This window comes from Neopsephotus bourkii, unplaced genomic scaffold (assembly GCF_033783945.1).
Source record: "Neopsephotus bourkii isolate Nb327-2 ecotype Australia unplaced genomic scaffold, CSIRO-AGI_Nbou_v1 NB_1723, whole genome shotgun sequence".
Lineage (NCBI taxonomy): Eukaryota > Metazoa > Chordata > Aves > Psittaciformes > Psittacidae > Neopsephotus > Neopsephotus bourkii.
This window is the reverse complement of record NW_026902197.1, coordinates 926,676-940,811: the sequence shown is the minus strand read 5'-3', so window position 1 is coordinate 940,811 and position 14,136 is coordinate 926,676. Positions and strand designations below refer to the sequence as shown.

Here is a 14,136-nt window from a genome sequence, read left to right as displayed (position 1 = left end):
GTTTTCCAAGCTAAGAGTGAAGCCCTTGCTGGCAACTAAGCTTGTCATCTTCTATTAAACAAAGTAAGCTATCTAGTCAAAAGGAAATTTTCTTCCCCTAGTTGTTCTGAACTTTCATCAGAACAGTTGTTCGGATGCTTCCCCTCCTGCCTCTTTTTTAAAGGGCTGCAGGAAGATTAAACTCTGATGTATTGACCACATCAACATAATACACACAGGAGAATGAAATGAGGAACTAGTTAAACTCAAGGTCTAGATTCAATCAGACAACACTTCTTATGTTCTGTTCTTTGCCAGTACTTTGAAGAAAGCATGCTAGCAATCACTCCTTTAAAAGCTTCCAATCTTTCTCATCAAGCAATTTCAAGATAAGTATTTTGCTGTCAAAGCATCCTCTCAAAAAACTCTTACCACACCCCCTCCCCCCCCAGGTTCTGCACTTTAAATGGTTGCTACATAGAAACCAAGAAATGATAAAGGCTTGTGCAATTTTCCAGTGTTTGCTGAATCCTGAAGTAGTGAACAATGGCTCAGGTGTTTAGAACACTTCCAGAGATTAGCAAAGTCAGTTCCTTCCTCCCCTAGCTACACGAGGATAAAATTCTTAATGTCTAGAAAAACAAACTTTGAAGGAGAAGAAAAAAAGGTATTTGTCCATATACCAACAATCCCTACAGGGACACACACCATTTAATACACTTATTACCACTCCAAAAGATCTCCACAACAGAGGACAGATCTTTTCAAACAAGCTGGGACACACACACAAGCAGAAAAGGCTCCAGCATATCGGAATGAAGAAAACATGTCAAAATATCCATCCATCTTCAAGAAAATTCTGGAGTGGGGTGAGGTGAGGGGCATGAGGAGAAGAGAAAGAATCCCCATTTTTTTCAGGGTAACAAATTCTGCAGTCAGAGGGAATACACTACAACAAATCTACTGCCGCTTTTCAGAGAATATCCTCCCAATGACCTGTGATGATCCCTTACATAGTTTCTTTACTGCACTTCAAATCATTTAAGGTAATATTACATATGCTGAAGTACAATAAACTAGACCACCTATTAAGGACTCAATTGTAGGAACCTCTCCGACATCATCCAGCAGCTCATGAATTGGGTCATTGTGCTCAGGAGCAATTGCATCTTGATGGTCTAAGAGCAACTAAATGAACATAAAAGAACATTTACATTGTTAATTGTACATCCTTTTCTATACAGTAAAATAACATTACTTTGAGCTGGTATCTTTTAGAAAAGATCTTATTTCACTGAACTTCAAAGCAGCAATATCAACATTCAAAGCTATGCATTATCACATGCCCAAATACTTTAAAATGAAACTTAGGGAAGCCACAACCAAATTACTTAATTCTATAAACCAACAAACTTTTGCACACTATGCTCGAAAGATAACTTTTTGCCTTGTATTTGGTAACTTAGCATTTCAGCCAGAAGCAGCATTTTCAGAGCAACTGTGACCACTTATATAAGGACCAACTGTATACTTACAGTGTGTGTATTGATGATTTCACCAATTGAAATATAAATAACTGGTTTAGTGAGAGTCACCAAGTCAGAATATTCATCAATATTAAATTTATCCTGCAATTCAGGAACCTCACAGGCAGACTGAAAAAAACGTCTTCAGAAAAAAAGGAGGAGAAAAGAAGAATCACTAACAGCCTGAGTGTCATGTGATGCATCAAGAACATTAATTCCCTCTGACAATCTCAAGTGTAGTCTCTCTTTGTTTAAACTACGGCACATTACCACACACTATAGTTTGTCAGCTCTAGTCTAACACATCAGAAATAACCTAGTAAATTAAATTACTGATACTGGCTGGTTCATTGACATTGGCTCATTTTCAGCATTCACAGAACTGGTCTATGGCTCTGGTGAGCTTGTTCACACGTCCTCCTGCCTCCAGTACAGTAACACCCCTTGCTCCCAGCAATCTCTACTTTTCTTCCAAAACATAAGGCATATGATGACAATTCTTGAACAAAAGCTTACTTCAGCTATATGAACATCTAAATGCCCAACTGCTTCAATCCTCAGCAACACTGGGTTTTCAGGAGAAGCCAGGATTCATATGGGACAGAATAGTCTATGTCCAGTCCAGCTGCCCACATTTAAGTATCACAATAAGCGTGTGCAAAACCAACCTTTATTCTGGAAACTCCCAAGTCAAAATACTTGACTTCTCAATCTCACTAACATACAATGTATCATTCATAAATTCCAGGCACATTTTATCTGCCTTTGTCACTGATGCTTATGCCACTTTGGAGTGCAATCTCTTAAATTTATAATATTTAAAATGTATAATAATCCCTTTTTCCTTGCAATGTTCCCCTCTGCCAAACTTCTCAACTTAATTAGCTAAGGTCTTCTACCTGAATTTTTGATATGACTGCAACAAGTATTCATTAATAATGCTGAGGTGTGCATTATCTCCCATGAACATCTTATTGGATGCAGCATGCTGCAACATCTTTGCAATGGAACCGAGGTTTCTGCGTTGATCGGTAGTCAGCTGACCTCCAGCTGAAAGATCGATGATGTCAAACGCATCTGGTGCGACAATGGCTGGATTCATGTAGCGGTAATAGAGTAAGTTGCCAACAATCTGGGAATAGTTGAGAAGAAACACATTAAGAAACAATGGTATAGGACCCAACTGAATTTTACTTAAACTACTCTGACAAATTGTTTTCTTGGAAGCCAGAGACCCCTTCCAGAGTAAAGGTTCTGCTGTGTTGCTGTGTATAAGCACACACTATCCTGAAGAATCTAGTGTCAAAATGAATAAATAAATAAATAAAATTAAAAAAAAAAAAAAAAACAAAAACCAACCAAACAAAAAAAAAAAAAACCACATTAAGACTCAAAAGGATGGTCAAATGGTCAACACCAAGAGGGAAGACTGAGCACTACTAGTCGCAGGACAACACAGCAGTAGATACTCCTGTGTATAAATCCTATGCATAAAGATTTAAAACGTCAACTTATTTAAAAAAAGAAGTACGGACACAAGACATTACAAGCCTACCAATGGACTGCTCATACGCGCATGAAACTATCAGGGGAATGAAATATAACTGAGTTACTCTAACAGAGAGCTGAACAATCATAGGATAGAAGAACCAGAACAATAGTTGGTTCAAGAACAAGAGCTGACTCTTAGAGAAGTGTGCAGAATTGGCTGCCACCTCTGACAAAGCAAAAACGGTGAGGAAGCACGGCACATCAAGTAGCTGAACTAAGGAAACTACTTTCCATTCCTTCTCCAAAGTCCTTTTCTCTTTCAGAATAATTCTTTGATAAGTCAGGATCATTTTCAGGCACAGACTCCCATTTAGTAACTCAGAAACCATATAATCTAGAGGTAAGAAAATAAGAAGTACAGAAGACAAACAGAATTTGATGTTTCAAAATCCAATTTACCTAGCCAAACGTGAGCAGCAATACACTTCAAGGAACCAAAAATAAAGATGTCACATTATCCATATGCTCACAAATACACTTCTGACTGTACTTGATATTTTGCCAACAGTAATTCCAGCAATGAAAAGGAATTAACCCAACATGCTGACGTAAAGACAGTTCTCACATCACATGCTCTAGTATTTTCTGGTGGTTCACAGAAATTTGCAGAAGGCCTGGTCACTGAATCTCTGCTTTGCCTGCTTGCCACGCAACTTAAACGCACAGAGGAGATCAGGGTCTGAACAAATAGCTGAAAACAGAGTGCGAAAATCTAGCCATTGCTGAGCAGCCCCAGAAGTTATTAACTGCTTTCACTGAGGTCATGTTTTGCTTCATGCAAGCCCCTGCTCTACTCTCACAGATTAGGTCACGGCACAACAGTCAAAGCTGTTTACTGCCAGTAATAAGAAAACACATTGTGCAAGAAACTATTCAAAATTTTCAAAGGTTCAGGGGAGAACCACAGTAAATGGGTACCCACACGGGAAGCTTTGTTTGCAAAAAAAAAAAAAAAAAAAGAAAAGAAAAAAAGATCAATCTAAAGTAGTCATTGCAGACAACTGCAGCTTTGACTTTCAGGTGGCCAGTTACACACTGTTTCCACAAGGATTAGCAAAAACCGCAGTTTTCCACCTAAATTTACAGATGGAAGAAATTAATTCACCTGCATAGAAAGAATCGATGTCTCAGAATGGGAAAGCACAGAACTAGAAGAGAGAAGAAAACAGCATTCAGATTGGCAATTATTTTGCAATGAAGCTGAGGCAGGGAAGTTTAAAGAGACAGTGCCAAGTATTCTGAAATCTAAAATTTTATTAACAAACAAAGCATTCATTAATATAAAGGCCTTCATAATTACCAAAAGCCATAAAACCAAAGAAATTTCAATGAAAACCCCAAAGTTATACTCATCTGAGAGTGCCTACTGTTAGGATCGTAGAATAGTTAAGAGATCCTTCAGGTCTGCAAACCTAATGGAATGCAAAATACAAAACTGACTAGACATCATGGGAAATACCTCTCTACATGCTGCTGTCAAAATATCCTAGAGTATTACAGACAAGGGAATTTGGAATATCAGAATTTCACATACAGCCTTTTTAACTTGACACTGTCTCTTTAAGAAATGAACAGCTGGCTGTGACCATACCAGCAAAACCAAGGTTTACTTTCTAGGAGCAAGAGTACCCCAAGTCTAGAAACCTGAACGACCAAATGCCCAAGATATTAAAAGCAAAGAAACAACAACAGGATACCTCCTCCTAACAATGCATTATGTCTCAGATGACATATACGAAGCTAAAAATCAAAAGCCCAAAGTGAAACATTTTTTAGCTGCAGATAAACTTTATATAAGTTTACATGCACTCCTCTCCAAACATACACCTAATATGCTCACCACAGCCAATCTGGCTGACAATTACTCACAAAGGTGTTCAGAGCCTCACCTTCAGAAGCTCATCCTCGCCAGCATCGGGAAACTTCTCATGCAGGGAGTCTTTTAGTACCTTGGCAATGAATCGCATTCCGTAACTTTGAGAGAAAAGGGCAAAGAAAAGGTCAAATATGACTGCTAAAAGCACAAACCCACCACCAACTTCTCAGAGATAATACTGCGGTACATTAGACTCACGGGATTTTGTCCACTGAAATAACAATGGCAGACAGGAACTTGTCTGTCACTGTCTTCATGTTTCTGATTGAGACATCCAGGCGCTTCCTCACCTCTTCATGATTTAGAGCTTGTTCAGGAGTAACATCGTATGGCAGTTTGCTATTTGAAAAAGTTAAACATGTGAAGGCAAGGATTCCTCAGTCTAGCATACTTCAAGAATTTCTAGCTCAACGTGGAAACAAGCTTATATTCACTTGGGTGCCAAGAGCTGTGCATTGCCTCCAGTCAACCTTTTAGTCCACTGGAAGAGCTGAAGGCTTCTTACTTTTACTTCTACTCTCCCTTGCAAAGGCCACTGAGAGAAGAGGCCCAGCTAACTCAAAACTACTTTTTATAGCATGCACGCATGCACAAGAGCCAAAGTTGTGCATCAGGCTGCAAATAAACTAGTGAAAAAGCAAGCTACACATTTGAACAAAAAGATAATAAAGGCTTGGATACAAGCTAGAAGCTAGAACAGTATCCATGAAAATTAAAATGCTATTGGCAGGAAGCAGTGCCAAATGAGTAGTTACGTATTCTCCATCAGCTAAAATTACTGCATAGTGTTCCAGTGAAGATAGACAAATTAAGCATATAACTCATAAAAGCATGTCTTAAATCTCATATAAAGAGAAAGGCCTGAACACATATATTCACCTGCATTTTTAATATATTCAGAATTCTGAACGAGGTGTATAGCAAGACAGGACTGCAAATTGCCTTGAATAGGGAAACCCATTTTGGTTGGTTGGTTAGTTGGTCTGTCTGGTTATGTTTGGGTTTTTCTTTAAGTATGCTTAAAATTACCACCACAACAGAATACAATAGAAAGCTCAAGTTCTTGAAAATCATATGTGCTGGAAGAAAAAGAAACCAGAATGACACAAAACCATTCAGCATAATCCAGTTGTCAGCAGTGGCTGATACTAACTTGAAAAACATTAGAATTAAAGGAACTGCACTGTCATGCTTCTCCTCCAGCAGAATAAGTTTTGTTGGCTTGCAAACACTACCTAAGTTTGCAGAGGATATATGTGACATGAATAGAAACTAACAAGCAACCAGTTCCCAAATACCTTTTCTTACCATGATTTCTTTTAGGTTAGAGGGAATCTGATAGATAACAATATCAAGTCAACACACATAAATACCAGAGAGCATTTATTTCCATCTCCTAATGAGATGCTCGTTCAATACCCTCAGCACCATATCCAGAACATGATCTTTAGAACTCTAGGATGAAAGCCATTTTGAGGAGACAGAAAAGCCAGTATCAGCTGGGACAGAAGAAGCAGTGAAGCCAAGGATGATCTGAAATTATTAACCAAGTAGTGCAAAGCAGCCAAGCATTGTTTAGAAAAACACAGTAGTAACAGTTCATATACCTGGCCTCGCCAGTTTGAGACTCCATCTGGTTAACCCAAGACTTGTAAATATCCACTGGATCAGTTTTGATATTGAGTGATTTGTCATCGATGATTTCCTTCACAACCGGTGCCAGGATCTGCCTCAGGGCATTCTGACCACGGGCACCACGGTTAAAGCTTACCACCATTTTAATAACAGTAGGATTCCCAGTCACAATTTCATGTATTTGGTCTACTTTTGATCTGAAGAAGAAAGAGTCTGTATGAAGTATGAGTTATACATAATTCTGTCAGCTTTAGATACATTCTTAGGCATATATCAAACTGTTAAAGAGCATCACCCTCACAAAACAGATGATGGATATGTACTAGAAATCTCAAGACAGCAATGAATTACAACACTGTATAAGAACAATACTAGAATACTTCCCAAGACAGATAAGGCAAGAAACTTATGACCTCTGTTTGGGAATTCCAGTGTCATCTGCCAGTAGTCATCACGATGACAGCTGCTGCAAATGGAACTGTACACTCTAACTGAATGCACTGCTCAAAAATACAAAGGAAACACAGCATGTTTTATATAGAGAAGAGAAAAAAATTCAGTAGGTTTCTTCCAGTATTTAAAAAAAAAAAAGAAAAAGAAAGCAATCAACAACAAAAGCCACTCTCAGTATACCACTATGTGGAATACAGCAGCAGTGAACAAAGTGCTTACATTTTCCTGGACCAGTATTCCAAGCATGAAGGGAAAAAAGTATTTTAGGAAAAAAAAAAAAAAAAATCATTTAGAAGTTATCTTTTTCAGGGCATATATCATCTTCATGCTTAAAAAGCATTCCAAAGAATGCTTAAAGACTAGTTCCTCAAAAAATTTATTGCATTCTTCTTCACAGCAAGTTGTGCAGCTCTGCATCATAAGGAACACTGAACTCCTAAGGCCCAACCTATCAAATGAAACATGCCCAAGGATAGCCAGAGTACTAACACTGACAGTAGACAGAACAATGCCATACAATAAAGCTTCTCAGTTTCAGCCTCCTCAGCTTTCAGAAATCCAGAAAGCTTAGTGTTAACTTTCTCCCTGTCTTGTAAAAGCTAAGTCCGCAGTTTGCTGGAGGTATGCATAAAAAGACATTGGGGAATTTAGATTAGACTGGATTTTAGGATGATTTTGCATCAAAGTAGCTGCTGTATTGAGCAGTGAAATCTTAACTGAAGTAAAAAGCCCTCATCCTCAATGGACATACTAGACTCTTCTTTTACAGACTATGTTAAGAACAGGTATGAAAAGGGAACAGGACAATGAAGGGACAAGTTAGCATTATCTGCATATTAGCATGACAGATAATGCGAAAACTGCCTCAATTTGAGAAATTGCCAAAACTGATTCAACAGCAAGAATGTGCTGTATGCTACCACGTACTTGATCTCTTCCTGCAATGCTGTTTGGAAAAGCCGCAACAACAGGTATTCCTCTCTTTGGTTGGATGCATAGTTATACAGTGTGAAGATCACAGAATCCATGAACTTTGTGGATTTATTTTGAGGCATCTGAAAAATCAGCTTGGCCAAGTAGGTTGGGTTAGTCTACAACAACAAGAAAAATTCCTTAGTGTGCATGTCCACACAGGCCAGTATCACCGAGAACTACAGTGGCTCAAAACTATAGTATGTAAGCAAAGATTGGGCCAAGACATATAAGCCACTATGACAAGAGGTTACCAAGCACCATTAGAAGCTGCTTACCTGAAGTAAGTAGAAGAGATGCTGATAAGCTTCCAGCTTTTCTCGCTTCTCTTTGCTTAAAGCTTTCAAACCCCCCCTTTGTTTGTTCAGCATCATCATGTCAGAGAGCTGCTCCTTGTTCTTCTTGGTAAGTTTTTTACTATGAGAAACAACATCCTGGAAAGAAAGAACAGGGACAGATTCCACCCTTAAGTATTTTTTAAACAGGCAACACTGGAAAATAGTTGTATCTGAGAACACACTTGTCTTGCACATGGAGAGGCAGAGTTGAGCAAGGGGTGAGGCTATTAAAGTGAAGCATTACTTACTATAGCAGCAATTTCTCTGATGACTCTAGGTACATGCTTTGCTTTGTCCCTCACCTGGATTTATCTGAAACCCCTGAAGGGTTGTTACTGCTGCCAAGAGTGACTATCAGAGCTGGTAGCACTCTGAAGATGCTTGAAAATGTTTTCCCTTTTAAACTTGGCTTAAAACCTAAAAATCCCATTTCATACTCAGCTAGCTTGCTACCTCTACATACTCCAACAGCAGTGGCACTTTTCACCTATGGCACCAGCCCAAAAGCTGCCTCCTTCCACGATTAATTTCATGATACAAGTTGAGATTTTATACTGAGAGGAGCCTAGTGTCATGCCACCCAGGATGAAAAATAAAAGCTGACCAGAACTTCAGCTTGAAGAAAAGGCAATGCTGTATCAGCAATAGTTTGGGGTTTTTTTGTGAAATACATCACATCAGCCAAGTAATAGAGGGGGCTTCCTTTAAATAATAAACACCAAGCAGCATGATCACATCCCCTGCCTTCAAAATCGCCCCCTCACTGCAACCTTGCACCATGTCACCTAACGAACTACAAAGAAGCAATGAAACAGTTCTCAAAAGCATGCAGACACACAATCTGTTGTATTCATTAGGTCAAGACAGTCTGGTGTGTGTTTGCCTTTTTTAGCTTCAGGTCTTGTTTCTTCTCCTCCTACAGCCTTCCTCCTAGAAATACATACTAAATTAGCAGAATGGAGTGAACATACTGGGAGTAAAATCTTCAAGTCTGGGGCAATGTTTTCCACTGGACCTGAGCAACTACATTCAAGGCCAAGAGCTGTATTCACCACTGGACTCAGTTCAATCTGTAGACAGCCTCCCATCAGCACATATCCTACCTGCAGTGTAATTTTGTTTTTCACTAGCAGCCCAATTTTGATGTCCATGAGATTAAGGTCATTTTCCTGTTGCTGATTGGATCGGATCAAGGTTACCACTTCCTCACGCAGCTTCATTAGCTCAAGCTCCTCCTGAAAATCTTGGTCACTCTGATCAAGCAAGTGGACAAATTTCCGAACCACAGCCATAGGTGGGTTTTCAGCATTAACTAAAAATAGACAAGAAAACATCAGGAGGCAGGAAACAGGAGTAAATATATGTTTAAACAGCACATTAAGGACCAAATAAGCATCACCATGTCTAAATAGATTCTGACATTCTGAATTTTTGAGTAAAACACAAGAGAAGCAAACGGTAAGGAATGAAGTCAGTTATCAGGCTATTGTCCACACAGGCAAAGTTAACTCCAAAACCATGGTTCTATTTTTCAGTAGCAAAAGCAGCAGCTAGAGTCAGGTTCCATCACCATCCAGAACCACCTACACTCCACACTGCCCTATCAGCCTCATCCCAATCACTTTTTGAAGCTGTCTTGATACTATAGATCACACTAGCAACATCCCTTGCATTTGGGATTTAAGATGCATTAAGTTTTATCCTCTAGGCTATACTCACTGAGGGTTTTGTAGTCTTCTCGTGCTTTGTTTGCTCGGATAAAGGCTTGAATTTTAATAACATCATTTATCTAGGTTTAAAAAGAAAAGAAAAAGCACATGACTTCATTCTGGAAATCGTACAAGTGTTTAATGAATTCAGTACCTGACAAGAGAGCCTCTTACGTGGTTTCTGAAATACTGCAAACGATCTCTGTAACGTCTTCTGGCTTGATACATCCTGGTCATTGATTGAATCTGTAGAAGGGTAACCAAGATACTCAGATAAAACCCTCTCTACAAAAGTTCACTTCCCAAAAGTTTTACCAAAAAGGTCAACAGGGAGGTTTCACTACCTTCACTACTTGGTCCGTTTGTGATTGCAAGTAATCCAAACGGATCTGATATGCCCTCCTCTGCTTGTAGCCACGCCACTGGGACTGAAAACAGAAAATCAGTGCACTGACTTTACTTTTGTAATTAAAGAGAAGTAATTACAAATCTGAGCTTCTTTTTGCTCCTCAGCTTCTAACTGTTGTACATGGGGATCATGAGTTTGATGCTGCTGCTGGTGAAAGTATCATTATAAGCCTTGGGAACAGACTCACTGCTACCAATACTTGTAAGAGAAGTTAGGCAAGGGGTTGGAATACACTTAACGTACCAGGAGTGGTTTTGCAGGTTTTGTTGTGGTTTGGTTATTTTTCCCCAAATAGATATATGCAGAGCAAATGCTACTTAGGCAGAAACAAACACATATACTACTCAAATGATAAAGGGGTAATAGAGTGCCAAGCATGGATTTCACTTGCACGCATTTCATTTACAACACCAGAGAAAGATTTTTTGATTGTTCTCCTGTAAATGCACCCAACCTCATGCTGAATTTTCCCACCGTTTCTTTTAGGTACTCAATCCTCCAAATCCCTGGACAAATTTGAAGAGAAGAATAATCTCACTCAGGAATACAGAAAACCATGTTATTTCTCTTTGATTCATGAGGAATAATAGCAGTAATTTATCACACAGTATTATCACACAAAGACATACAACACACTTCACATTGCCTTATTCCCCAAACACAGAATCTGATAATAAAATAACAAGTAAATCTTCCTCAAGTACTTTTTTTTTTTCTCTCTCTAATTCTGCCTCAAAAGACTGATTAAGTATTACATTGAAAAGTAAATAATATACAAAAACTCCTTGGTAGAAGGAAATGCCTTTGGCTAATTCGCAAATTGAAGCAAAGACAATCGTGTGCTTTAACTGTTTGAATTGAACAAAAACTGTCAGTAAGCTTGTGTGTAGAAAACAACTGCAGAAAACAAGCTTCAAACATAATTAAAGGATATTACTACCTGAATGCAAGTGATTGCTGGGACCTGCTTCTTCAAAAAATTCATTCTTGAGTTGAATTCCTGGCGAACTAGGTATCCTCGGCAGCAAGCCTGAAGTTTTGTTATCAGGTTCTCATTGGCCAGCCACAACTGCTCCCGGTTATATGCTGCAGTGACTCCAGATATGGTGCTCTGGATTAATGTTATAGAATCATAAAATAGTTAGGGTTGGAAAGGACCTTAAGATCATCTAGTTTCAACTCCCCTGCCATGGGCAGGGACACCTCACGCTAAGCCATGTCACTCAACAGAGATACAAGAAACAAGATGTTGCATCAGCTTTCCATATTATGCTCAAGAGAAACTTCAAGGCTGCCTTTCAATAAGCAGCACCACCATGGTCTTGTAACCTTTTACCAGCAGGAGAAATTTTTCTGAAATGGGACAAGGAGTTTTAACACACATAATCTGATAATGCTCAGTGAAATAAATGAATTACTAAGTTTGTTAACATGACCATGGTGTTGAAACATACTCTCTTAGAAGTGCATTAAGGATGGGAATGGTAAGGACATCAACTTTTCAGAAAAAGAGAGTATGTTATCTACCCTACCTGTATCTCCTCCCGTGACAGCTGTGTGTCATTTTGCACAAATTCTGCTGGTTCATCCCATCCTCCCTCTTTGGTCCGCAGGTTATGATAATAATGATAGCCTCCTCTCACCCAGTGTTTCACCCATTCACTGCCATTGCCCCCTAAGAGCAGAAACTGCAGTTTAAGTCTCAAAACCGGACACGACTTATCTTTCCTGCATACAAACATCATAACTAGGAAATCCACATATACAGATGCTCCTTCCTCCGTGCAAGCGAAGGAAGGTTTCAGAGACCCTAATGACCTCCCTCATATTACAACTACTAAAACAAAATTCTACAAGTGGAGAATGTTCTACTATTCACCTTTTTTTGCCTTTTAACCTTAGTACACAAAGCATCTACAATTGCCACCTGTAACACAAGACTTCTTCCCAGAGGCTTTTTTTTTTTTTTTTACCCCTGGGTCTGATTTCACATGCAATAATCTTGAAATTATTTCATTAACAGTTACTTGTGGTTTACCTGCTACCATTTTTCTTCTCTTGACTTCTGATAGTTCTCGCTGATACGTCTCAGCACATTCTGGAGTGACTCCATATAGCCCAACATCCAGGGAACGCAAGGCACTGAGAGTCTGGCTAACATCACCATGGCCTACTGCTTCATTAATGGCCAGAATTCCTAAGGAGACTTTGATAACACAAGGAAGCAGGTTAACCTGGCATTCAGGGGCTCAGTGATGCATAGCAACACAGAACAACAATACTGAGTAAGGCAACATGAACACATACTTACAGTTGATGCATGTGTATATACAGAAATATTTTAAGTGTGTATAAGTACAAAATATAAATACAATCTGGCAACTTCCAGTCGTACAGAGAAAGGCCTCTTCAGTAAGAAGCGTCCAACCATATGTGGTACTGCAACCAACAGCACGTAATCTGAGTCCTGGTACAGTGCTGATTAACCACCACTATTTCTCAGCAACACACAATGCTTTAGCTCTACTCTCACAACTGATTTAGTTAAGGCAGAACAAGTCACAACTCAAAAAGGGCCTTTTCAACAAGTAGTACTATCCAAAAAAAATATGGAGTACTTTATAAGCAAGTCAAAACCCTGATCGAGAGTAGATGGGGCATAGGAGCAGAAAAATCATAATGCATCACTGCGATGCTACTTCAGAACTACAAGTCAAATACAGACATATTCGCAAGAGCACAGGAATTGCACTGATGCAATGAACACAAAATACAGTCATTTTCAGCACCAGGTAAGGCTGCAAAAAAATGTCTGTTTATAGGTAGGTAGGTAGGTAAGGGTGTTTGAAGATCTCATTCAGGCTTAAGGGCACACTCTTTAATCTAGCTTTTGACCAAACACTCCTTGGCATGACATTCAAGCTGCTGCCTTGTCAAAATGCTTGGTGGACGGAAAAAAGGTGACAAAAATTGCAGTGGTGCTGCTGAGCACAGTGAAACAAACAGGTAAAGCTCTGCCTGACACCCCTGCCTTTTTTTTAAGGCAGCTGACAGAGGAATTCACTGACCAAATCACAACATTAAAAATAACTGAACTAGGCCACAGAGTTGAACAACCTCACTGTCTTTCCTTACAAAGCTTTTTGTGAGCCTGTTGATTTTTCTTTATTTGTCAGTGTCTGAGAAACAGGAGTACACATGGACAAGGCACAAATATAAAAGCAAGCTTATTTCTGCACCACCAGAGCGAGGACTTGAGGAATCAACTGTGCCAGAAACTCTACATACTAACAGCTCATGTTGGAGGGCAATCTAGTCCAATCCCATCTTCAAAGCTGGCTAACCTGAGGACCTTGCCCAACCACGTTTGGAAAATCTCAAAGATAGATTCCACATTGTCTTTAGACAACCCACTTCCGAAGGTACCAGAGATCCCAGACTCAGCTTAAACTTGTCAGTTTCCAGTACAATTGCCTACTCAAAACAAAAATCAGAAGGGACTGACTGTTCATCTTTAGATAACTTTAAGTATCAGTCTAACATCAAATTAGAAGTTTGGGGAGTGGAAAATAAAACATTTTATCAGCACATCAGGAATGAAAAAAAAGAAAAAGAACAGAACCAAAAAACCCTAAGGCAATTATAATGAGAGAAAGCCATCAGACTAACACTGTATTGAAGCAAAACA

General features: G+C 39.1%; 1 protein-coding gene across 4 annotated transcripts in view; it reads right to left on the bottom strand.

Annotated features, from left to right (window-relative positions):
• IQGAP1 (IQ motif containing GTPase activating protein 1) overlaps window positions 1–14,136 on the bottom strand; it is a 53,370-nt gene that overhangs the window by 9,618 nt on the left and 29,616 nt on the right. For all 4 annotated transcript variants that reach the window (XM_061376654.1, XM_061376655.1, XM_061376653.1 and 1 more), the window contains exons 17-31: window positions 12,487–12,654; window positions 11,981–12,123; window positions 11,389–11,559; window positions 10,384–10,467; window positions 10,214–10,285; window positions 10,050–10,119; window positions 9,434–9,642; window positions 8,271–8,426; window positions 7,948–8,111; window positions 6,540–6,764; window positions 5,131–5,271; window positions 4,946–5,030; window positions 2,405–2,637; window positions 1,515–1,647; window positions 1,065–1,167 (exon numbers count right to left, since the gene is read on the bottom strand). In XM_061376654.1, coding sequence (XP_061232638.1) covers window positions 1,065–1,167; window positions 1,515–1,647; window positions 2,405–2,637; window positions 4,946–5,030; window positions 5,131–5,271; window positions 6,540–6,764; window positions 7,948–8,111; window positions 8,271–8,426; window positions 9,434–9,642; window positions 10,050–10,119; window positions 10,214–10,285; window positions 10,384–10,467; window positions 11,389–11,559; window positions 11,981–12,123; window positions 12,487–12,654 — 2,157 coding nt within the window. The remainder of the gene's footprint in view (window positions 1–1,064; window positions 1,168–1,514; window positions 1,648–2,404; window positions 2,638–4,945; window positions 5,031–5,130; window positions 5,272–6,539; window positions 6,765–7,947; window positions 8,112–8,270; window positions 8,427–9,433; window positions 9,643–10,049; window positions 10,120–10,213; window positions 10,286–10,383; window positions 10,468–11,388; window positions 11,560–11,980; window positions 12,124–12,486; window positions 12,655–14,136) is intronic.